Raw genomic sequence first — 25,807 nt, forward strand, 5'->3', positions numbered from 1 at the left:
CCTTGGGCAGCTAGTAAGTGGATTTAACCACTGGATTTAATTTCCCACTAAACAGCAGCAGGGCCTGGCCCAGAGGGTACTTTAGAATTTGATCAGTCTGCTTAATTTCCTTAAGGACTCAGGTATCCTCCTATACCCTTGTCCACTTTGAGAAAGTATTTCAAGGTTTGGTCACCTTTGTCCTTTGCCCCTAACACACTCCTCCAAGATCGAACCTTAGAATATAGAATTTCAGAGCAGAAAGAGACTTTAGGATGTCAGAAGTGAAAGGGGTCTTAGAACAGCTCCAAGAGGTAGTTGGACTATTAACCCATGTAATTTTCATAGGATTATATAAATTACAGCTTGAAGGGGTCCTAGGTCATAGGCTAAAAGAGGAAAGACCCTTAGGCTATAGGTCCAGAGGTTTAGGGAAGGGCCAGGGATCAGGACCACAAAACAAAAAAGCTGGAAGTCACCTCAGAGACTATTTCTCTCCAATCAAATTATTATTATTATTATTATTATTATTTTTGCGGGGCAGTGGGGGTTAAGTGACTTGCCCAAGGTCACACAGCTAGTAAGTGTCAAGTGTCTGAGGCCGGATTTGAACTCAGGAACTCCTGAATCCAGGGCTGGTGCTTCATCCACTTCGCCTCCTAGCTGCCCCCAATCAAATTATTTTGCAGATGAAAAAACCAAAACCAAAACCCAGGGTGGTTAAGTCCAAGGTCACAAAGGCAGCAATCATCAAAGGCTGGATTTGAACCTGGATCCTTTTATTCCAGTCAGCAGTCTACATTTTATCTTTGTTGTCTCCTCTCCCTTTCCTGATATCCCAAGGGTGAAATTATCTACCTACCTACCTACCTCTCTCTCTCTCTCTCTCTAATCTATCTATCTATCTATCTATCTATCTATCTATCTATCTATCTATCTATCTATCTACACATGTACACATACATATACACATATCTATATCTACACACATGCATACGTATACACACATATATAGTCTATATCTATCTCCCATGAAATTCTCCTTATTGGTGACAAAGTCAGGACTAGAACACAGAGCTCCTGATTCCTAGCCCCAAATCTTTTCTAGCATTCCACAATGCTAAACCCACCCTCTCCCTGTTCCACTTTCTCCCACTGATCAGAACTTAGCAAACTTAGGGGGGATCTCCTGAGCCCCCACCCCCTCCCTGGACCCCATTCCCTGGGGAAGCTGGACTGGGCAGTCTGAGGGTGGGCAGTTTTGGAGGCAGGTCGGGATTGACCTAACTGGGGAGGATGAGCCCACAGCAAGCAGCACCTTAGGATGTAATCACCTCTCCCCCACTTCCCCCTCCTCAACACCCCGCAACGGCACAATCAGAATTTGCTTGCACAAGGGACAGCCATTTGGTGTCTAAATAGATTTCTCTCCTGAGCAGGTAAAGAGGCTTAATTAAAATTAGGACCCCTCTTCTCAAAATAGCAATATTTATGGAGACGGCCCGGGTAGCTTTGTTCTACCGAAGGGCTTAATAGAAGCTTAATGGATTGACCTAACATTCGATTTCATGACTCACATTCAGGGAGCTGGGCGGCAGCAGGCGGGGGCCGGGCGGCTTTCAGAGCGCACATTCCCTTAAGCGTTTGCAATTTATCAACAGCTTCTCGCCAACAAAAGGCGTCTTGAATAGCAGGCCCACTTGAGGGTACACACATCATCCCAGAGGCTGGAGATGTGTGAGGGGGGCCATTGTGCCCGACAGCCTTTGCAACTGTTTCCCCATCTCCCAATGGAGTGAGTCAATGTTATTTGGACAACATTCTTTATTCCTCGGAGGAATGAAAGGATTATTCAAATATTCAATTAAACAGTAAAAAAAAAAAAGGTGTTTTTTTTTTCCTTTTCCCCTGAGAACCTCAGGCGAGTTCATCCAGCAGAACTGCCTATTGTCAGCGGTTACTCGAAGGGGGGGCCTGGGTTTGACATCTATCAATATAACTTCTTTCTCTGCTGCTGACACCCACTGTCACCCTACACAGATAAAGAGAGGTCCCCAAAGACAGGAGGGGATTGTGGCAGATGCTCAGCTTCTCCACCCCGCCCCCCCCCAGGCATGATTGGGGGGGGGTGAAGGGAGAGAGAAGAAGAGATGAATTGGAGGGGATTATATTGGAGGTTATTCTGATCATTTGACCCCTTTGAGTCTAAAAAGCAGGGACTGCCCTCTCCCAGGTCTTGGGGCGGGGCTGAATGTAACATTTCTAGCAAAGAGAGCCAGTGGGTAGAGGGCTGTATTTGACAGCCAGGAGGCCAGGCTGAAGTTTCAGCACCCCAGGTTATTACTAACAAGTATAGCCATAGACAAGGCTCCATGCCTCAGTTTCCTCAATTGTAAATGTAAGGTTTGGACTCAATGGTCTCTAAGATTCCTTCTGGTTCTTCTGGTTTTCCTCCATTATCTTGACTCTGCCCCCCACCCCCACCCCTTTCCAGCTCTAAATCTATGACCCCCACCGTTAAGTTAATTTACATCTCTGGGCCTCAGTTTCTCCCACCGTAAAATGGGGATAATGCACTTTCTACCTCAAAGGATTGTGAGGAAGGCATTATGGAAGTGGGGACTATTATTAATATGGCCCTGTCAGGAAAAGGGGTGAATGGTGCCCACCTCTTGCTCTCATTGGCGAACCAACAGCATGGCATTAGAATACCTAGAGTAAAGAAGATGTGGGGGGGGGGATGTGCTCTATGTCTTCAAGTATCCCAAGGGCTGTACTGTGGAAGAGGGAGCAGTTTTGTTCTCTTGCCCCCTAGAGAGGGCAGAATTAAGACCACTGGGTAGAAATCATACAAGTCAGAGGTTCAATGCTGAGACTTGGTAAGAATGTTGGGGAGGGGCTTCTTGGTTCAGGTGAGGTTTGGGTTATACAGCCTCTGGGATCCTCTGTAGCACAAATATTCTAGTTGAGAGATATTCTCTGTTCTAACATTGTGTTCTAGGTCCCATCTCTGGTGTTCTACATTTTATTTTCTAACATTCTTTGGTCTGAGATCCCTTCCAACTCAGACATTGTGTTTTGTTTGTTTTTCTCTCCCAGCCTGTGTTCTTTTTTTATTACTATGTTGACTTCCATCAACAAGTATACATATTATATAAACAAGAATAAAAAATAAGAAAAACAAAAGCAGACTATAACAAAACAAAAAGAGTTATTGTACATGTAACTATAAACTTATTATTTACAGATTTTTTAAAAAGCCAAAATAATTTCAACATGGTAGTAACAAAATTGCCCTGTTTGTTTTCCATGACCTTTCTGATTCCTGTATAATTTAGTTGGCTTTTGTTGCTGTTATTGTTGTCTTTATTTATATGGAAATCATTCTGTGTTCTTCCAGCTTTAATATTACATTTTCTAATACTCCATCCAGTTGTAATATTCTATAATTTTATATTCTAAGATCACTCCCAGCTTCAATATTCTGTTTTCAGGTCTTTTCTAGCTCTAACATCATGTTCTAAGATTACGTGGTGGAAGATTCTATGACTTGATGCTTAATTTGTCTCTTTCAAAGTCTGCGACCATGGATGAAGGAGCCCCACTTAGGGAAGGCTTGACCGATCTCATTTCCCCTGCCCCCTGTCCAGCAGGGTGTTACCTGCCTCACTTAGCAGGTGGTCCTAAGCAGTCCATCTGTGCCCTCACCTGACTGGGCAGATAGTCTTGGAGGCAGAATAGGGAAGGACTTGCTCACAGACCCTGATGACCAGGGGGAATGGACACTCAGGGATGAATGCTCCACCAGCCCATATCTCCTTGATTCCTTCCATGTATGCTATTGGTGGGGAGAGGGAGAAGGTAAACGAATCCTACCTTCTCATAGCACGGTAGAAGGAGCATTGATTCTGAAGTCAGAGGACCTGAGTTCTAGTTCTGCTCCTGATATTTACTACCTGTGTAAGCTTGGGCCAATCACTTTACCTCCTTCTACCTCAGTTTCCCCTCCCCTCCTTTTTATTTTAACACAAAATGAGGGACTTGGGGAATTGGACTAGATGGTCTTGGAGGATCTCTTCCAGGTTAGATATATGATACCATAGTCATTCTTGGGCTGTGTTGTCAAGGAGAGAAAGGATTCCTTCCCCTGACCCCAGGAGTTGGTCTTCCCCCATTGGGGTGTGTGAATAATCAGCATGTTTGCACAGGAGAGCTGGAGGAGAGCTCAGAGCTCAGCTGAGCATCCTCTCATTTTGAGACTGAGGAATCTGGTCCCAGAGCAGGGAACTTTGTCTGAGCTCTTAGGGTTAGGAAGAGCTGAAGTCTGAACAAAGTTCCTTAAGATCCTCTAGGTCAGGCTGATGTTACTATGAGCCCTGCAGGGGGAAGTCCCTCTGGCGAGGTACCCAAACTCTACTAGATCAGTCACCCCTGGGACCCTCGGAGGTCCAAGAGCCTTTTCCGGCTGTGTGACCTTGGAAGAAAGGAAGAAAACAAACTTTGGGTTTTTTTGGTGGGGCAATGAGGGTTAAGTGACTTGCCCAGGGTCACACAGCTAGTACATGTCAAGTGTCTGAGGTCAGATTTGAACTCAGATCCTCCTGAATCCAGGGTCAGTGCTTTATCTACTTCGACACCTAGCTGCTCCACTAAATATGTATTTTGTTTGTTTGTTTTTGTGGAGCAATGAGGGTTAAGTGACTTGCCCAGAGTCACACAGCTAGTAAATGTCAAGTGTCTGAGGTCAGATTTGAATCCAGGGCCGGTGTTCTATCCACTGCGCCACCTAGCTGCCCCCAAAACAAACATTTATTAAGCAACTACTATGTGCCAAGCATGTGGCTAAGTGCTTTATAAATATCACTTCACTTTATCCTCACAGTGACCCCTGGAGGTAGGTGCTATTATCACCATTTTACAGTTGAGAAACCGGAGGCAGACAGAGCTCAAGTAATTTGTGCAGGGTCACATGGCTAGTAAGTGTCTGAGGCCAGGTTTGAACTTGTCTTCTTGACTTCAGGTCCTGTGCCCTCTCTCCTCTGCAATACCTCGGTACCTTTGGCCAGTCTCTCCCATTCTCTGGACCTCAGGCAGGCACTCAGGACATGGAGAAAATAAGGCTGAAGTTACAAAGGCCTGGATTTGAATCTGACCTCTGCTGCTAACTCACTGTGTGACCTTGGGCAAATTTCCTCCCTGGACCTTTTCTATTTCCTACATAAAATGTGAAAGCAGACTCAGGAGCCACAATGGAGCAGAAAATCCCCTGGGCTTCAGCTTAGGAGTGAGGGGTTTGATCCTGGCTAGCTCATCCAGACCATATTTCTCCTTTTGTCAAAGAGGGATCCACCCCACCTTACAGAGTTGTGATCAAAGTCTTTTGAAAACTTCCAAGTGTTGGGGGCAGCTAGGTGGCGCAGTGGATAAAGCACCGGCCCTGGATTCAGGAGGACCTGAGTTCAAATCCAGCCTCAGACACTTGACACTTACTAGCTGTGTGACCCTGGGCAAGTCACTTAACCCTCATTGCCCTGCAAAAAAACAAAAAACAAAAAACAAAATGAAACTTCGGAAAACTTCCAAGTGTTGTAGAAAGGGGTGCCTTTCAATTTAGACTGAGAAGGGACTCTAGAGGTCATTTAACTCTACCTTCTCATTTTACAGATGAGAAAACTGAGGCCCAGGGAGGGGAAGGAACTTGCCCACAGCTATACAGGTTGTAAGTGGCAGAGGCAAGGATATTATTTTTCATATAGTTATATGATATTTATATCAAATTGTTCTAATAATTTGTATACCATACAATTACACATTCCTCCAATACTAAAAGATTGATGATTTGATCAGGTTGTGATTCCTCTGTTATGTGGCCAGTGGTTCTGAGAGTGTCTGTGGTTGTGACAATTATTATGCTGGTGGCCAAAGTTGTGATGACTTCTTCATTCTCAGCTAGTCCGGTCATCCCACCAGGGACATACAGCCTGTCACTGATTCCCAATGGGGATCTTTCCGGCTTTGTAGAGTAGAGCCTGCCAACCAAATCAACCAATGAATCTAGAATCATTTAAGCACCTCCCAAGTGTCAGGTACTGGGCCTCCCAAGGTTGCCGTGAGGATCAAATGGGGTAATATTTATAAAGCACTTAGTTACACGCCTGGCACATAGTAGTTGCTTAATAAATGCTTGTTTTCCTCCTTTCTTCCAAGGTCACACAGCCAGAGAAGGCTCTTAGCTCTTAGAAGGGCCCAGAGGGGGCAGATATGTTAGAGTTGGGGTGCCTCCCCAGAGAGGCATCCCCCCACCAGGGCTCATAGCAACATCAGTCTGACCTAGAAGAGATTTACTGTTCCCAGAAGAAAGTGAGGAGCAACTAGGGGCAACAAAGCCCTGGGAGATGAATGGAGGGTTGGGAAGAGGCAGGTTAAACAGTTATTACGCACCAGGAGCTTACACGCCATCATGGAAGAGAATACACACACACACACACACACACACACACACACACACGTGTGTGTGTGTGTGTGTGTGTGTGTATAAAAACAAACAAAACAAAAACATTCTGGGCTATGAGGAAGAGATCCTGGGGGGATCGGGAAAAGTCTTCCTGTAGGAAGTGGGGTTTGAGCTGAGCTCTGGAGGAAACTCTTTGAAGCAACAAGTTAAAGAAGAAAGAGAATTGAATTTGGAATTAGAGGATCTCAGTTCAAATCCTGACTCAGCCTCTTACTACTTGTGTGAGTTAAGGCGAGTCATGTAACTGCTTCTGTAAAATGAGGAGGCTGGACTAGATGACTGCAGAGACACCTTCCAGCTCTAGAGCTATGATAAATAACAGCAACAACAACAACAATAATAAGATAATGATGGTAACAGTAACAACAGCAGCTATTTATATAGCATCTACCTGTTGCCAGGCACTGTGCTAAGGGTTTTACCAATATTATCTTATTTATTCCTCACAACAACCCTGGGAGGTAGGTGCTATTATTTTTCCCATTTTACAGATGGGGAAAGTGAGGCAGACTGAGGTTAAGTGACTTGCTCAGGGTCACATGGCTACTTAGTGTCCAAGGCTGGATTTGAACTTAGGTCTTCCTGACTCTAGGTCAGGTGCTGTCTCCACTTAGCTGCCTGAGCTATGATTCTAAATATAATCCCCCCCCCTTTTTGGTTTAGACTAGTGATTTCATTTATATAGGGGTTCTCTACACTAATGGAGTGAGGAAATGCCTTTTACTAGTGCAGATATGTAACTGCTCCATTAATAATAGTCTTATAGAGTTAACTGGGGACATTCAGGGGTTAAGTGACTTGCCCAAGGCCACACAACAAGTATGTGGACTCCAACACATACCACAGTCTCTGACTCTGAGGTCAGTTATCTATTCAGCTAACCAAACTGAGTAAAATCCCCATTTTACTATCTTACTGCACAGGGAATTGTGGTTCAGAGACATAGAATGATTTGCCCTTTTAAGTAGCAAGTGAGCTGAAACTCAGACCAAGTGTTCTGACCCTAAGTCAGGTGCTTAGTGCCAAGTTATCTGGGGAGGAGGGTGACATTTGGCTTCTGGAAATACCGGAGAAACACTTGAAATTCTCATTGAGCTGCCTGGTAGTTTTATTTTGGTGGAGAAGGTAAATTGAGCCTCACTAAATCTGCCTAATATGGAGAATATTGGGATGGACCTAGAGAGAACTGTAAGCAATAGGTCTTGTGTCTGGGATAGGGGAGGAGGGTTGTCTCTATGAGAAAAATCAATGGAATTACAGCTAAAAGTTCTGGGTTCAAGTCCCGACTCATCCATTTACCAGGTATGTGACCACTGTCAAATCCTTTCATATCCTTGAACCTGGGTTGCTAAAGAGGGAGATGTCTTTGTCCTACTACCTCATAGACGTGTGTGTGTGTGTGTGTGTGTGTGTGTGTGTGTGTGAAGCTCTTAGGAAATCTAAAAGTACTACTAACTTACTAAATTATACATACACATTCCTCACTGATATCTGCACTCATTGCCTCATGATGGCCCAGAGGTGACTGGGTTCTCAAAGGGTTCTTTGCCAGCAGAGCAAGAGTGCGGGTGGGTTCCAGCAGGCAGAGAAGGCTTCAAGCTTACACTGCCAATGGGCTGGGTACCTGTTGTCCGAGGACCTGCCTTGGCAAGGGCAGAGAGCTCGATGGTGGAGGGTTTATTTAAGCTAGTGCTACTCCTTAAGTTTCTCTACTAAGGCCCTGTAGGAGGGAGCCCACATATGGATGATATTCACAGTCATCAACCTAAAGCTGGAAGGAATCTCAGAGGTCATTGGGAGTTCAACTCCATCATCTTACAATGAGGAAACTGAGGCTCAGTGATAGTAAGTGACTGTCTCAAGGTCATGCAGCTAGTAAGTAGCAGACCCAGGATATAAACTCAGGTCCTGTGACTCCAGTTCAGAGCTCCAAGTTCATTGACACCTCCCTAACCTCATTTTACCAACTGGGACACTTTGGCACAGATGGGAATTGAGTTGCCCAAGGTCACACAGGAAGTAGAAAAGCTTAGGTCCTTCAGGCTTGTTCTGGTGTTCTTTCCACTATATCACACCCTCCACGAAACATTGAATTATATATATTAATAACAATTACTCCCATTTATCGAGAGTTCTGTGAAGTCCACAAACCCCATTTCTTATACTTATTTTGTTGTTGTTTAGTTATTTTTAATTGTGTCTGACTCTTCATCACCCCATTTGGTGTTTGTTTTTTTGTCAAAGATAGTGGAGTAGGGGCAGCTAGGTGGCGCAGTGGATAGAGCACCGGCCCTGGAGTCAGGAAGACCTGAGTTCAAATCCGACCTCAGACACTTGACACTTGGGCAAGTCACTTCCCCCCCCGTTTGCCTCACACACACACACACACACACACACAGATAGTGGAGTAGTTTGCTATTTCATTCTGGAGCTCATTTTACAGATGAGGAAACTGAGGCAAACGGGGGGAAGTGACTTGCCCAGGGTCACACAGCTAGTAAGTGTCTGAGGTCAGACTTGAGCTCTGGAAGATGAATCTTTCTGACTTCAAGCACGGAATTCTATCCACTACCGCTTAGCTGCCCTTATAAGCTTACCTAGGTTATACTGTTAGTGTCAGAACAGGAATTTGAACCCAGATCCCATGTCTCATGTCCCATCATTTTTTTTTTTTTTTTAGTGAGGCAATTGGGGTTAAGTGACTTGCCCAGGGTCACACAGCTAGTAAGTGTTAAGTGTCTGAGGCCGGATTTGAACTCAGGTACTCCTGAATCCAGGGCCAGTGCTCTATCCACTGCGCCATCTAGCTGCCCCATGTCCCATCATTTTAAAGATAAGTAGACTGAAGACTCAAGAGGTTAGGTGCCCAAGTCCTATTTTTATTTAACATTTTTTATTACTAATTCTTAGATGAAGATATTAATTTAATTTTATAGTTGCTAGAGAAGAGAGGTGTGTGTGTGTGTGTGTGTGTGTGTGTGTGTGTGTGTGTACAGGGCTGAGATGGGGATCAGCATCTGGGGGCACCTTAGCCTCTGGTTGCTCAGGCTCAAGTTTCCCTAAAAGCTGTTGCGGACAACAAGGGCCTTAGGCAGGCGCTGTGGGCGGGCAGGGGGATCAGGGTTTCCATGATCATTGAGCTCTTTGGGCCTCCTCAGCTCGCTGGAGTGTTAGGAGGATTAGCTTAGGGCTTTTCATGAGGGGCAGAGACCGGGCCATTCCACCTAAGAGGCTCTCACGCTCGCTCTCCCTTTCCCTTTCCCCCACCCCCAGGTTCACCAGGAGACAGAGGTGAAAATTCACTGGATCTAGAGTTGGAAAGATCTTTAGAACATAGAATGTTAGAGATGGAAGGAACCTTAGAGTATAGAATGCTAGCCATAGGTCATCTAATTCAATTTCTTTCAGTTTTTTTTTTTCAGGTGAGGGAACTAAAGCCCAGAGTAGGCAAATAACCTGCTAAAACTCACGTGTGTAGTAAATGTGTGGCTTGAGTTTCAATGCCGGTTCCTCTGACCATGCACTCATTGCTCTTTTTTTGTGGGGGGCGGGGCAGGGCAATGAGGGTTAAGTGACTTGCCCAGGGTCACACAGCTAGTAAGTGTCAATTGTCTGAGGCTGGATTTGAACTCAGGTCCTTCCAAATCCAGTGCTGGTGCTTTATCCACTGTGTCACCTAGATGCCCTCTCTCTTTCCAGGTCACCATGCTACCTGTTGGTAGTGCAGTGGGTAGAGAGCAAGGATTGAAATCCAGCCTCAGACACTTACTAGCTGTGTGACCCTGCACAAGTCACTTAACTTCTGTTTGCCTCAGTTTCCTCAACTATAAATTGGGTACCTTTCAGGGTTGTTGGGAGTATCAAATGAGATAATATTTGTAAAAAGAGTTTAGCCCAGTGCCTGGCACATAGTAGACATGATGTAAATGCTTATTTCCTTTCTTCCTTCTTTCCTTCCTACCTGTCCTTCAGTTCAATTCATTTCCTTCAGAAGACATTTTTAAAGTGTTTACTATGTGCAAGGGCCCTATATTTGGTTCTTGGAACAAAAAGATAAGAAATAATATGTTTTTCAGGGAACTTACAATTTATTAAGAGGGATGCAACATGTGCATGTTACTGGGTAAAATGTGATGAATGAATGAAAGGACATTTAATCATCTCTTACTATGAGCAAAGCACCAGGGATATAAATAAAACAGTGAGACCTGCTTTCTAGGAGCTTGTGGGAGGAGGACATGACACATTGAGGAGGTTTCAGCTTCCAGTCAGGAGAGGTCCCATAGTTCTTAGGGTGCAGCAGCAAAGCAGATGGTAATGCATCCTCTTACGTGTCATTTCCCCTGATAAAATCATATCTGCTTATGATTTTGAGCCATCTGATGGTGCCAAGGTCTTTGGTGGTAAAGACTTTCTTTTTCTGGTCTTCAGTAGCCAAGAAGGCAGGGGTTGCCTGGCTCCGCAAAGGCAGCTGTCAGGTTAGCAGTTAGGGCAGCGGATGGTGTGACTTTCTTCCATGGGGATTGTTCCCCTCAATTATGTCTGTGGGAGTCAGGCTGGAAAGAGGGCTGATAAGCTAAGCTTTCCCCAGGTCTTTTGGATTCAGGGTCCTGGGCTGTCTCCAAGATGGAATGAGAGCAAAGGAGCAATTCAGACAAAATGCTCTAGCATAATCAGAGGCGGGGGGGCCAAGGGGGGGGGAGAGAGAGAGAGAGAGAGAGAGAGAGAGAGAGAGAGAGAGAGAGAGAGAGAGAGAGAGAGAGATCCTTTCAGCTGGGGGACAAGGGAAATCAGAGAGGGGCTCCTGGAGTAGATAACACCTTTTCTGGGCCTTTCAGGAAGAAAAGTTGTCAACAGGTGGAGCTGGAATTTTTTGCTCATAGAATGAAAAGACTGGAATCAGTGTCTTCAAGAAATTAAAGGGCTTACTACCAAGGGGAGGAAACAAATTAAAGGGTTGCTTACAGACTTGAGGATAGAAAAAAGAGCACTGAGGTTATGTCACTGGGAGGCAGAACTTATTGTAAAGAAAAACTTTCTAAGGATGGGAGCTTTCCAAAAGTGAAATGGGCTGCCTCAGGCCATGGTGAATGATCTCCATCACCGGGCTCCTTAAGAGAAAGCTTAATGATTGCCTAGCAGGGATCCCCCAATCTTGTGAGGGATGGAGGGCAAGTCCTGTGTCATTCCGATTTTTTTTTTTTGTGGGGCAGTGGGGGTTAAGTGACTTGCCCAGGGTCACACAGCTAGTAAGTGTCAAGGGTCTGAGGCCGGATTTGAACTCAGGTCCTCCTGAATCCAGGGCTGGTGCTCTATCCACTGCACCAACTAGCTGCCCCCTCATTCCGATTTTACAGAAGAGGAAGCCAAGTAACCTAGAGGCCAAGCTGGCAGGGTCTGGACCCAAACCCAGGCCTCTGGACTCCATCCCATTCCCTTTCTCCTATTCCACATTTACACCACGTGGGCCTGGGCGTCCTCTCCATGGGAGTTTGCCCAGGAATGTATATCTCTCCAATTGGGAAGTCATCCCAGACCTTGGGGGATGAAGTATCTTGTCTATATGATCCTTAGAGCAATCAGGTGTTTCAGCAAAACTTTGTAATGATAGTAACAGGGGTGGGGGTGGTGACCTTGGAGATGGGATGATGGGAATGGAGATTACAGTGACTTTACAGAGACGCTGGAGATGGTGGTGATGGGGATATAGGCACTAGGAGTGAGGATAAAGGGATGAGGGGAACTGCTAATGTCTAAGGGTAACGATGGTGACCAGTGATACTGCTGCTATCCCCTCCAGTTCCATGCTTCAAAAGATGCCCTATCTATGTTCCTGATGCACAGATTTGAGCATGCTGAGCCATAGCTTTCTATTGCCTATGGAACAAAGCCTGTGCCTCTTAGTTTGGCATTCAAGGTATGCCATGATCTTTCCAACTTTAGCAAATGCAGTTCCATTCCATGTATTTTATACTTCACCAGATGAGGCTACATTGTCTGCCATAGATACCCCCCTGTTCTCCTGCATTGGTGTCTTTATTCACTCTACCCTCCCCCCAACCTGGCATTCCATCCTTCTCCATCTATACCTATTGAAATCCTACTCATGCTCAAAGATCTGGCTTAACCATTACCTTCTCCATGAAACTCTCCCTTATCTGACCAGTTAGAAGTCATCTTTCACTAAGGCAACTAGGTGGTGAGGTAGACAAAGTGCCTGGTCTGGAATGGGGAAGACGAGTTCAAATCCAGTCACAGACACTTACTATCTGTGTGACTCTGGGCAAGTCGCTGAACCTCTGTTTGCCTCAATTTCCTCATCTGTAAAATGAGGGTAATAATAGCGCCTATCTCCCCTGGTTGTTATGGGGATCAAATGAGTTAATAATTGTAAAGGGCTTGGCACAAAGCAAGTGCTATATAAGTGTTAACCAAAATTAGAATGATCTTTTCCTCCTCCGATCTTGCAAAACATTTTGTCCACATCTTTCCGTTAGACATAGAAGGAATTTAGACATCACACAATCCATTGTAGTAATTTTATAGGGATAGGGACAAGACCTGTGATTTCACTGATGTAGGGAATTCCTTCTATCAGCAGGTCATCACCTTCTGCAGCTCAGAATCTAAGAGAATTGCCTGGGGCACTAGAGGTTATATAGCTTGCCCAGGATGACACAGCCTCTGTGTGTGTGTGTGTGTGTGTGTGTGTGTGTGTGTGTGTGTGTGTGTGTGATTAACCTCCAAGCCAGCTTTCCCTGACTTCGGCGATGGTCCTCTATGATATCACATTTCTACAGGAGAAAACTAAGGTACAGAAAAGGGAAGACAAGTGATTTATCCAAGGTCAGATAGTAAGTGGCAGAGCAAAAATTTGAATCCAGGTCCCCTGGCTCCCAATTTCTTGTTCTTTCCATTGTCCTGTGCTGGCTAATGATGGGGATAGAGAGGAGAAGGACAGGGCCTGTGATAAGCTGACAGTCAGTGGGATGGGGGTAAAGGTGTCCAGGCAGTAAGGGCTAGGCCACAGGTGAGCTGAGACACAGGGACTGCGGCAATGCTGATGATGTGCTCATCTCGCTGCAGATGTGAAGTTCCTGGAGAATCCCAGCCTGGCCAAGGATGCGCAGGAGAAGGCCAACGCGGCCTTGCTGGAGTACACCATGTGCCATTACCCGCACTGTGGCGACAAGTTCCGGCAGCTGCTCCTGCGCCTGGCGGAGGTGCGCTCCCTCAGCATGCAGGCGGAGGAGTACCTCTACCAGAAGCACCTGGGTGGGGAGGTCCCCTGCAACAACCTGCTCATCGAGATGCTGCACGCCAAGCGGACTTGAGCCTCTGGCCTGGCTCCGCCCAGCCCCAGGGACTCTCGGAGGAGCCAGGAGCTAGGCTGTGGGGCAGGGGAGGGGTGGCCTTGGCCATATCTGGAGATGATTTATTTTATTATCACAAGCCTGGTGGGTCTCACTTCTCTGAACTCCTCCACCCCTGCCCTCCCAGGGACATGCTCCCTGGCCAGCATTTGGGAAAGTGGGGAGGAAGGGGGATGGACCTGACCCCTGGTGTGTGTATGTATGTGTATGTATGTGTGTGAGAGCCCATGTGCCCGTGTGTGCCTGCGACTCCCAGGCTCCTGTTAAGCCAGAGTTTTTTCCTGACCTGGCTGATGTCCTGGGAGATCAAATCTTGGCTTTGCTACTTGCTACCTGTGTGACTTTGGGCAAGTCATTTCCCCTCCCTAGGCCTCAGTTTCCTTTTCTGTAAAATGAATTGGTTGGACTAGATGATCTCTAAGACCCCTTCCAGCTCTAAATTCTAGGATTCTATGCTAATAGCCAGGAGAGGTCTGGTGTGACAGAAAGAGCTCTGACCTGGGAGTCAGGAGACCTGAATTCTAGTCCTGGCCCTAATGCTAACTCACTGTGTGGCCTTCTCTGTGCCCCAGTTTCCACCTCTGTAAAATGAAGAGGAGATGTTGGGTGAGATGATCAATAAGGTCCTTTCTAGCTCCACCGTTTTCTTCTTTTATATAGCTGATGACTGGCTGGCTAAGTTGACTGGCTGCCAGCCACTAGCCTTGAGCTCTCAGGAGAGAGTCAGTGTATTCTCTCTACTCCAGCCTGATCTTTGTGTTGAGAGGCTGAAGTACAGAACAGGGTCGGAGAGGATGGGGTGTAATTTTACAGGAGGCCCTTTCTTCTTAGTCTCACCCTCCTCAAGGGACAGACATGGATTCTATGATACATACCCCCAGACGCAGGGAGAAGATGGGAGAGAGGAAAAGAGGAGGCAGAGAATCTCCCCAGGAAAAGGACAAGAAGGAAGCCCACAGCTCCAGTATATTGTGCATTTGTCCGATTTCTTCACTGACCCTTAAAAGAACATAGAATGAGTAGAGGTAGGGTGGGGATCAGCCCCTATTTCATAGACTTTGTTATTTTAGCAATAAAAGAGTGGGTTGCACTGGGCAGGGACTCATGGGGGACAGAGGGAACCTGGAGACTGGCTTCCTAGAGAAAAAATTGGATACAATCCATATTCCATCCTCTCAGCTGGCAAATTCAGGCTGGTATTATTTGCAAGGCTACAGAAAAGGTCTGTTCTCTCCAACCATCTTCATTACTCTTTGAGAGAGAGAGAGAGAGATTTGGAGCTCTCTGTGGGAGAGATTTGGGGACAATCCTAGGATTTGAAGAGAGGAAGGAGAAAGGGTTTAGGGTTGGTACCCATTGCCAATTCCCCCAATGCTGTTACCTTCCCATCACCAATACCTTCATTCTTCCCTAGCCTCATTATGGAATTGGGCCATTGTCCATGAAGTTCTTTTAATTACAGGAATTTGGGGTTCCCCTACTCAGAGTAGACTCATTTCTCCTGGCCCTCAGAGGAGAAGCAATGATCTAGAGCATCTAGATCTAGGAGCAATGATTAGAAATTGCAGAATGGCAGATTTAGGATCTAAGAAATACCATCTTTACTGCTAGACCTGCCCAAATGTCAAATGGATTTCCCGCTCCTGGAGGGCTTCACCAAGTCTGAATGATCAGCTTGTTGGGGAACATTGTGGGGAGGATTCATGTTCAGGAATGATGGAGGTTGTCCTTTGACCAGATGACCTCGGGGGTAGTTTCTAACTCAGAGATCGAATGATTCAGAATGATTAAGGGTCTCTTGCCCACCCTTAGTCCCTAAGGGAATTCTAGACCTTTAAGGGTGGTTTAGACCCTAGGAGGATTCTCAGGATGGCTGTGTGTGTATGTATGTGGGGGTGAAGTGAAAGAAATCCTGAGCTTCTGAGGCCTCTGCCGCTGTGGAGATACACTGGTCCATTGAGGAGAGCCAGAGGGCAGCCCCTTTTTTCTCTATCTTGTCGATGCCCAGGAAGAAAACAGATTGCCAAGGAGCTCTGTCTGTAGCCTGCACCTGTTCACCTTTGCTGGGCTGGTGGAGGCAAAAGCTATTTTGAGGTGAAGAGCTGGGGAATGGGGACTCTAGCGCCTGCCGATCATAATGCTTTGACATCAAAAGTGGGTTGCTCATTTGCCTGGTACTGGTCCATTCTCCCTTTCCCTGCTGGCGTTTTTTCTGTCCCAAACACAGACCCATCCCAAAGCCTCCCTCGCCTCTTCTACATTGTGTTGTCAGTGGCCCAGAGTCTCTGTACTCCTGTCCTCAGCTCCAGTTCCCTGGCACGCACCTCCTGCTTTCCCCATCTGCCTAACCCATCAGGGCTGGGCTGGCAATCTAGGTGGGATGGGGGCAAGAGACCTCAGAACAAGACAGTGCATGAATAGACGAACCAGGGGCCTTTTCCCCTAGAGCCTTCCTTGTTGCCATTTGCCCAGACCTGCTGAACCTTGGCTCAAGAGCATGGGTGTTTTTTTCCTTCCCGTCTGTCAGTCTCTGTCTGTGATTCAATCCCCACTTGGAACTGGGCGGCCCATTGAAGAGCTGGTGACCAGCAGATGGGAGATACACACTGTGTCCTCTTTCTGGAAAACAAGAAGTGCCCTTAAGTGTCTCCCCCTCCCCAATGGGAAGGTCTCTACCCTTCTGCCCTCCTCCAATAAATTTTGCAATTGGTTTCGAAGTGTTTTTACTTTTGCCTTTTGAAGCTTGGAGTACCTACCTCGATTCATCTTGGTTGGAGCTCTGCGGGAAGGTGAAGGGTGGTGGATAAAGCTGAGGCTAAAAACTCAGCAGAGACAGACATGTAAGGTACCTAGATCTGAATAGCATATACCCAGGTCTCTACCAAGGGTGTGTGTGTGTGTGTTAGGGATAAGAGTGAGTGAACCAAAAGAAATGAGGGAGAGCAGGATCAGTGATTTTCAAAAAAGCAGATAGGGACACTAAGGAAGCACACTCTCAAAACACTGTGGTAGTACACACAGTGGGAACTAGGTGGCTCAGTAGATAGAGTGCCAGGTTGAAGTCAGCAAGACTCTTCCTGAGATCAAATGTGGTCTCAGACACTAGCTGTGTGACCCTGGGCAAGTCCCTTAATCCTGTTTAGCTCGATTTCCTCCTCTGTAAAATGAGCTGTAGAAGTAAATGGCAAACCACTCCAGTATCTCTTCCAAGAAGACCCCAGATGGGGTCATGAAGAATCAGATATGACTTAAATGACTGAACATGAACAGTCCAGACAGTACCGAGAATCAGATAACCTGGATTTTAATCCTTCTTGGATGCTAAGTGACTGCCCCTACTCTGAGGTTCAGCTTCCTCACCTGTGAAGTGAGGGGGTCTGGGTTCTGTGATTTCTAAGCTTCTTTCCAGCTCTGACATTCTCTCATCTAACATTCTATGTCTTGGGTTTTTTTCTAGGAGTAACTTTCTGTATTTTGAATTGACAAATCTGAGGGTCTGTTTTAACATTCTCTGTTCTAAGCTCCCTTTCCCCTCTGACATTCTATGTTCCAAGCTCCCTTCCAGCTCTAACATTTTATGATTCTGTGGGGTGGGAGTCTTGACCTGTCCCCTACTTCCCAAAGTGAGGTTCCTGTGTCCCAAGGTAACTCAGCTGCTGGCAAGACAAAGAAGGCAGATTGGCATTGCCATGGTGGGGAGGGGGATAAGAATAGGATCGAAGTGAGCGATGTATGTGATCACACGATTCAGCTGAACTCAGTCAAGGTGGGGACAGGTGTTTGATGAGATTAGAAGGGAGAGAGAATAGAAGGGCCTGGATGCAGGCATTCACCAATTGGAATCACAGAATTAGGAGAGCAGGTGGTTAGTGAGAATACCTGGGAACCTGTGACTTAACTCCCCATCATTCCCACCCCATGGGCAGGATTCCTTCCTTGCCTACATCCAGCCTTCCTGATGCCCTGTGCTGGATGGAATGGGACTCTTCGCTTGCTCCGTCAGACTTTTACATGACTTCAAACTCAAGATGAATTTAACCCACTAGGGTTGTGTGTCATCCATCACCATGGAGATGGAGATATTACAAGGATGCTGGGAAGAAACTGGAGAGGGGAGCTTAGCAGGAGAACCATCCCCTGACCAACCCTCCTGCCCCCAATATACACACATTGCAAATGGAACACTGGGGACCCCTAAATATGGGGAACCCAAACCAAGTGCCTCTTTCAAGCTGTTGTTAGTCCCATGACTCCCACCTCTTTGGTGAAGAAGGAAGGGATAGTGCTTAGGGAGGACAGCTTCTGCCCTGTCCTTGACTCTACTACTATCTGAGGCAAAGTACTCCATGATGTAAGATCCCATTAGTGTGGGCCCTTCCCTTTCACTGAAGCAGATCACTGCCCTTCCTTGCCTTACCAAACAGTATTCATCAATCAATCAGCCAATTCCTACTATGTACTGGAAGCTGGGGATACAAATAGAGAAGTGAGGCAGTCTGTGCCCTTGAGAAGCTTATACCCTGCTAGAAAATACATACAGTAGAGGCAGCTAGGTGGCACTGGCCCTGGAGTCAGGAGGACCTGAGTTCAAATCCGACCTCATACACTTAACACTTACTAGCTGTGTGACCCTGGGCAAGTCACTTAACCCTGATTGCCTCAAAAAAAAAAAGAAGAAAAGAAAATACATACAGGATATACACAAAAAAATAGTTAGTGGGGGGCGCTAGCAACTGGAGGAATCATGAAGAGCTGGAAGGAGGTGTCAAAGTGAGCTTTCCTTTGAAGAGAACTGGGAGTTCCAAGAGTTGAGAGAGTAGAAGAGAGAGAATTCCAGGTAAGGGGGACGACAGCTCATGTAAATGCAGAGGTGGGAAATGGAAAGTTACATATGGAGAAGAGCAAGCAAGTCAACTTAGCTTGATTGTAAAGTAAGTGGAAAGATAGGCAGGAACTGATTATGAAATACTTCAAGAACCAGAGGAGTTTGGAATTTATCCTAAGGGTAATGGGGAGCCATTGACATTTCTTTTTTTTTTCTTTTTTAGTGAGGCAATCAGGGTTAAGTGACTTGCCCAGGGTCACACAGCTAGTAAGTGTTAAGTGTCTGAGGTCGGATTTGAACTTAGGTTCTCCTGACTCCAGGGCCGGTGCTCTATCCACTGCGCCACCTAGCTGCCCCCATTGACATTTCTTGAGGTGGAAAAGTGACATGTTCAGTTCTCTACCTTGGGAATGTTGATTTAGCAGCGGTGTGAAGGCTAGACTGGAGGGAGACCAATAGGAGGCTATTGCAGTAGTATCAATTAGAGGTCCTGAGGGCCTGGATAAGGGTGGTTGTGGTATGTGTAGAGAAAAGGGGATGGAATCTATGGATGTTAAAGATTGGAATCAGTGATACCTGACAAGTTATTGGACTTGGGGTGGTGGTGGTGGTAAGAGAGAGTGAAGAGTCAAGGATGATTCCTAGGGTTAGAACTTGGATGACTGGAAGTATAGTGACGCCCCCTACGGAAATGAGAGAGGAAGAATTGCAGTGACCAAAAATTCATGTCTAACCATCTCTCCCCTCACAGAGACTGGTCTGCCCCTGATAGGTGCTCAGCCTCCAAGTCTTTCCAGCTCCACTCAATGCTACCCTGGCATAGCCTTTTTTCCCCTTCATTTCTTTTTTTTGGGCAGGGCAATGGGGGTTAAGTGACTGGCCAGGGTCACACAGCTAGTAAGTGTCAAGTGTCTGAGGTTGGATTTGAACTCAGGTACTCCTGAATCCAGGGCCGGTGGTCTATCCACTATGCCACCTAGCTGCCCACTGGCATAGCTTTTTAGACTCCAGAGTCACCTCCATGCCATGAGGAAGCACTGGGGACAATGGCAGTGGAAGAGGAAAAAGAATGAAAGTTTGACATACCTCCAGGGTCCCCACTCACCACCTGGGGTAATGTCCAGGGCAGAGACTTTGAGAGAAGGCAGTATCTTTCTTTTCTTTTCTTTTTTCTTTCTTTTTTGTGTGTGAGGCAATTGGGGTCAAATGACTTGCCCAGGATCACACAGCAAGTACGTATCAAGTGTCTGAGGCTGGATTTGGACTTATGTCCTCCTGACTTCAGGGCTGGTGCTCTATCCGCTGCGCCACCCAGCTGCCCAAGAGGGCAGTATCAGGGCTGGTGATCCCCACTCCCAAGTGAAAAGTGGGGTCAAGGCCATTCAGACCCAGGAGTCTAGGACAGTGGTCTCCAAAGTAGGGGCTATGCCTCCCCAGGAGGCTGTGACATGAGCACAAGGAATGGGTGGGCATCAATCCATCAGAGGATGATTCAGAGATTCAGAACTTTTGACAAGCACAACTAAACTAACCCCTGCCTCCATTATCACTTAACATCCCCTTGCTGTACCACCTATGGCTGATGTTGCCCCTGAGATTGTTATCATCTAGTCTTGGCCCATGTCACCTGAAGTGACTGCATTGACACAATTTCCCTCTAGCCCAGGAGGCTATCCATAGTCGGACCTCTGGACCTTCACTTTGGCAGGCAGAGCTCAAGAGTCCTGCCCCTACCTCCCCCCAAACCTCCACCCATCCTGGTGGGTCAGGATAAGTTGCATGGGGTAAGCTGACACGAGCAGGTTATGCTTTGCCTTGTAAATCTTGGTACATCTCATCCCCCAAGCCCAGCCCTTTTCAGAGCTCTCTATTACTGTGGAGGGAACCCTTATTCTTCCAGTCCCCAGGACTGCAAACACAGTGCTATCTTTGCCTCCTCCCTCTCATTCACTCCATATATCCAATCACTTGCCAAATGTTTTTTCTCTCTCCACAATGTCTCTTCCATCTGTGTCCCTCTGTCCTCAGCCTCCACACTAGTTCAGGAACTCATCACCTCTCACCTACATTTTGGGAACAGCCTCCAGACTCATCACCTCCAGGCTCTTCTCTCTCCAATCTATCCTCCATAATTGTCAAAAGAGACTTTCTTTTTTCCCTCTTCCCCTCCACTTAATAATATTTTATTTTGTTTTACATAATTGCATATGTATAACCTATATCTGGTTGCTTACCACCTCAGGGAGGTGGGGGATAGAATTTAGAACTCAAAACTTTCAATACAAATGTTTATTATTTTAAAATATTTTATTTTTTCCCAATTACATTTAAAAATAGTTCTCAACATTCATCTTTTTTTGGTGGGGCAATGAGGGTTAAGTGACTTGCCCAGGGTCACACAGCTAGTAAGTATCAAGTGTCTGAGGTCAAATTTGAACTCAAGTCCTCCTGAATCCAGGGCCAGTGCTTTATCCACTGTGCCACTTAGCTGCCCCCTTCAACATTCATTTTTGTAAGATTTTGAGTTCCAATTTTTTCCCTCTTTTTCTTTCCTCCCCCACTCACCAACTCAGCAAGCAATCTGATATGTTATACAATACAATCATGTTAACTATATTTCCACATTATTCATGTTGTGAAAGAAAAATCAGAGCAAAAGGGAAAAACCATGAGAAAGAAAAAAACAAAAAAAGTGAAAATATTATGCCTAGATCTACATTCAGACTCCATAGTTCCTCCTCTGGATGCGGAGAACATTTTCCATCATGAGTTCTTTGGAATTGTCTTGGATCATTGCACTGCTGAGAAGAGTCAAGTCTATCACAACTGATCATTACACAGTGTTACTGTGTACAGTGTTCTGGTTCTGCTCACTTCACTCAGCATCAGTCCACTTAAGTCTTTCCAGGTTTTTCTGAAATCTGCCTGCTCATCATTTCTTACAGCACAATAGTATTCTATTACATTCATATACTGCAACTTGTTCAGCCATTCCCCAATTGATGGGCATCCCCATAACTTCCAATTCTTTGCCACCACAAAGAGAGCCGCTATAAATATTTTTGTATATGTGGGTCCTTTTTCCTTTCTTATGATCCAAAAGAGACTTTCCTTAAGCACAGATCTGATCATGTAACTCCCCCCATCCAAAAAAACAAACAAATAAAATGGCTGGCTCTCTATTGAATCTAGAATCAAATATTATTTTATCTTTATCTCACACTTTAAATTTTGGTGTAAGCTTTATAATGTATCAATTAATACAAAAGTGCATATATATAATTTATAAATACATAAATATACATACATGGCGGGGCTCAAAAATGTTTTATTGATAGGGGTATATAAACAAAAAGTTGGGAGAGCCTTGGCCTAAGGGACTGAGGCTGTGTCAGTGTGCTTGTATGTTTGTGTATCTGACTGCGTCTGTGTGAATAAAGGTCCAGGAGGAGGGAAGTATATGAGGTAGCAAGGTGGTATAGTGGATAGAGTGATGTATTTGTAGTCAAGGAGACTGGAATTCAAATCCTGCCTCAAACGCTTACAAGTTGTGTGACCCTGGACATGTCACTTCTTTTCCTCTATTCAGTTTCCTCATCTGTAAAGTGGAGCTAATAATAGCATCTATCTCACAGAGTCATTGGGAGAATCAAATCAAATAATAAATGTAAAACACCAACCTTAAAGTGTCTTCTAAGAGCCAACTATTATTTTTAATGAGAAGTAAAGGAAACCACAGATGCCTCTTGGCCTTTTCAAGTTTTGGTCTCTTTCCTGTACTCTGTTCCAATAGCAATATCAAAGAATCTGTAGTCAGTGGACCTGAATTCTTATCCCATCTAAGTTCCTTACACATTGAATATCTTTAGGTCCCTCTGGGGCCTCAGTTTCCTCCTCTGTAAAATGACATTGCTGGACTAGATAATCTCTGGAGTCCTTTCCAGCTCTTAAGTCTTATGATCCTAATTACAGATTTTGTTTCCACAGTGGTTTTTTTCAGTTGTTACAAATATTTTAATAAGAGATCTTTGGAAAGCATTTAAAACACCAGTTTGTGCCCACAGACTCCACTGGAGAGAGAGAACACAGAATGCAGGTAGCCATGGAGCTGAGGAATCTTCTGGATTTGGGGCAGGATCTGAGAGTCCAGTCTACTGCTTTCTGGTCAGCCTTGACCTTCTCTGTAATCTCCTATTTCTCCTTTTCTATGTCAAAAATCTCTCCTTCTTGGTGTCTAAGTTTATGGAGCCTCTTCTTCTTGCAGTAAGCCTCAGTAAGATGATTTGGAATTGTCACACCTGAAAGGTTAACTCTGGTAGAGGTGGCAATGACAGATTTTTTGATGGGTCCTTCTCAGGGGAACACGGTTGATGGTCAGAGGTCCAGGCATCAGTAGCAAGCCATTAGCCAACTGCTTCAGGAAAACCACTTGCTTGCCCCTGTGGCGGCCAGTGAGCATGATCAAGACCGTGTCATGCTAGATCGGAGTCTCCTCACGTACTGGCCGAAGGGTTTTTTGCCATGACTTAGCAGCTTTCTAGGCACATCCTCAGTAAAGGGTAATACGTAGGCATTTTGCGAATCTTCACCACTCGGGTTCCTCCCTTCTTATCACCAACTGGCTTTGAGATGGTAGCAGGTACCTTCTCTTTCTTTTTCCTTTCAATCCGGGTTTTGGGTGCAGCGTATTTGCGCTTGTACATGGCCCGCTGGGAATACTTGAGAGACCTTGAGTATCTACCGATCCCTCGGGCCAGGACCGTGTTGCGGCTGCAATGCTTTTGAGGCTTTTTCATCACCTTTTCGGCCACACCTTCCTTTTAGACCTTCTTTTCTTTTTTTTTCTTCCCTCTGACCTTTTTTTTTTCCTTTGGTTCCTTTCGGAGTTTTTTGTCTGCCATCTTGAGAGAAGGGAAAGAGCTTCAATAGTGTTTTAAGGTTTACAAAGGGCTTCTCTTACAATAGTCCTATGCCCATTTTATAGATGAAGAAACTAAGATAAGAAGTAGAAGTAATTTGACTAAGGTCACACACATAAGTAGCAAGGGACAGAATCTTTCCCAGCCCAGGATCCCGAGATCCAGAGGAGGGGAGGGACTGTAGACTCTATTGGGAGTGGAAGCAAACACTGAGCAGAGAGGGTTTGGGGACAAGTGGAACCCTATCCCGGGAGGTATGGTAGCTGGAAGGTAGGGTATCAAGAGATGGGAGAATGGACCTGTGCGTTGGAAAACTGAACTTCTAGGAAAACTCATACCAATTTAACATTTTAGGTGAGGACTAGAGGGTGGGGATATGGTGGAAATGATTTTAGATAGTACACAGGGAGTAGACTCGACAAGAGATGATAAGAGAGAGATACAGAGCAAAACAAAAGACAAAGACAATTAAATTTAATTCACCAAGAACTTGTTAACCACCTGCAAACACGAAAGATTCTGTGCCCTGGGAAGCTGCTCTCATGAAACTTGTGTGTGTGTGTGTGTGTGTGTGTGTACTGCCCATGGGATTTTCTTGGCAAAGATACTGGAGTGGTTTGCCATTTCCTTTTCTAGCAGATTAAGGTAAACAGATTAAGTGACTTGTCCAGGGTCATATAGCTAGTAGGTGTATGAGGTTGGATTTGAATTCAGGTTTCCTGACTCCAGGCCCACTGAGACATCTAGCTGCCTCCTTATATTATATATATTAGAATATATATTGATTTATAAGCTATATATACTATATAAACTATATATGATTGACATATAACTATGATCAATATATAACAACATAGTATTCATATATAATATTTATATATTTTATGTTAACTATATATGTGTAGTATATTAACTATATGTATATACATACAGCATATTTGCATATTATATATTAACTATCTATGTGTACATACATATATTTAAAAGAGGATATGGCAGAGATTAATAATATTTCTATAGCCCTTTAAGGTTTGCAAAACACTTTCATTACAATCACTCTCCTTGGTGAGTTTATCCCCATTTTGCAGATGAGTAAACTGAGACTCATACTTCTTTTATTTTTTTAGTGAGGCAATTGGGGTTAAGTGACTTACCCAGGGTCACACAGCTAGTAAGTGTTAAGTGTCTGAAGCCGGATTTGAACTCAGATACTCCTGAATTCAGGGCCAGTACTTTATCCACTGCGCCACCTAGCTGCCCAAGACTCATACTTCTGATGCATGTAAATGGTTGGGATGGATAAAACAGAGAAGAGAGGCAGGTAGAGAGAAAAGAAAGTGGAAAATCTCTGTTCCTTGTTATTGGGCAGGATGAGGCAGGACAGGAGGAGGAACCTTTCCTCTCGCTCCATTGCCCAGTTCTTCTCTTTAGTTCCTAAGCATTGTGTGTAGTGGAGAGAGCTCTGGATATTTAAGTGTAGAGACCTGGGTCCTAGTCCTGCTCTGCCACCTTGGGGCAAGTCACCTCTCCTCTGAAAATCTCAATTTTTTCTTATTGATTCCGTGAGAAGATGGAGCTAGATGAACTCTGAGGGTCCTTTCATACTACAGCCCCTTATGTTCCAACACTCCAAGGGCATCTAGCATCCTTAGACGGGCTTAAGTCCCTTCCAGCTCAACATGCTGTGTTCTAAGGTCCCTTCCTATGCTAATGTTCTATGATCATTGGGAAAGGAGTTGGAGCCTCTCTCCTTATTCCACTGAGCTCAAGACACATTTGGAGTTGGTACCCTGACTGCCCACAGCTCTAGCTGGCCCAGGGTGCCTGTAGGCTATGACCCAACTTGAAATCCTGGGAGTCCTGGTTCTGGGAAGGGGTTTAAAAGTAAAAAAAAAATGTGGACTTAATAAGCCCTGAATAAAATGAGCATTCCCATGTAGAGAGCAATAATGAGGATTGTACAGGAAACCATAAATCTGTTATGTACAGCTTGTTTTTCCTTTTAAGTACAGAATACATCCAATACTGGCAGCCAGGTGGCGCAATGGAGGGAGTGCCAGGCCTGGAGTTAGGAAGACTCCTCTTCCCGAGATCATATTTAGCCTCAGACACTTACTAGCTGTGTGACCCTGGGCAAGTCACTTAACCATGTTTGTCTCAGTTTCCTCATCTGTAAAATGATCTGGAGAAGTAAATG

At 45.4% G+C, this 25,807-nt stretch overlaps 1 protein-coding gene and 1 pseudogene across 1 annotated transcript in view; one reads left to right on the forward strand and one right to left on the reverse strand.

Annotated features, from left to right (window-relative positions):
* Positions 1–13,827, forward strand: part of NR5A1 (nuclear receptor subfamily 5 group A member 1) — a 37,970-nt gene extending 24,143 nt beyond the window's left edge. The window contains exon 6 of the mRNA XM_043986441.1: positions 13,580–13,827. Within this exon, the coding sequence (XP_043842376.1) occupies positions 13,580–13,827 (248 nt within the window). The remainder of the gene's footprint in view (positions 1–13,579) is intronic.
* Positions 13,828–22,882: 9,055 nt separating this feature from the next.
* LOC122739026 lies at positions 22,883–23,487 on the reverse strand (annotated as a pseudogene).
* Between the last annotated feature and the right edge of the window lie 2,320 nt (positions 23,488–25,807).

This window comes from Dromiciops gliroides, chromosome 2 (assembly GCF_019393635.1).
Source record: "Dromiciops gliroides isolate mDroGli1 chromosome 2, mDroGli1.pri, whole genome shotgun sequence".
Classification (NCBI taxonomy): Eukaryota; Metazoa; Chordata; class Mammalia; order Microbiotheria; family Microbiotheriidae; genus Dromiciops; species Dromiciops gliroides.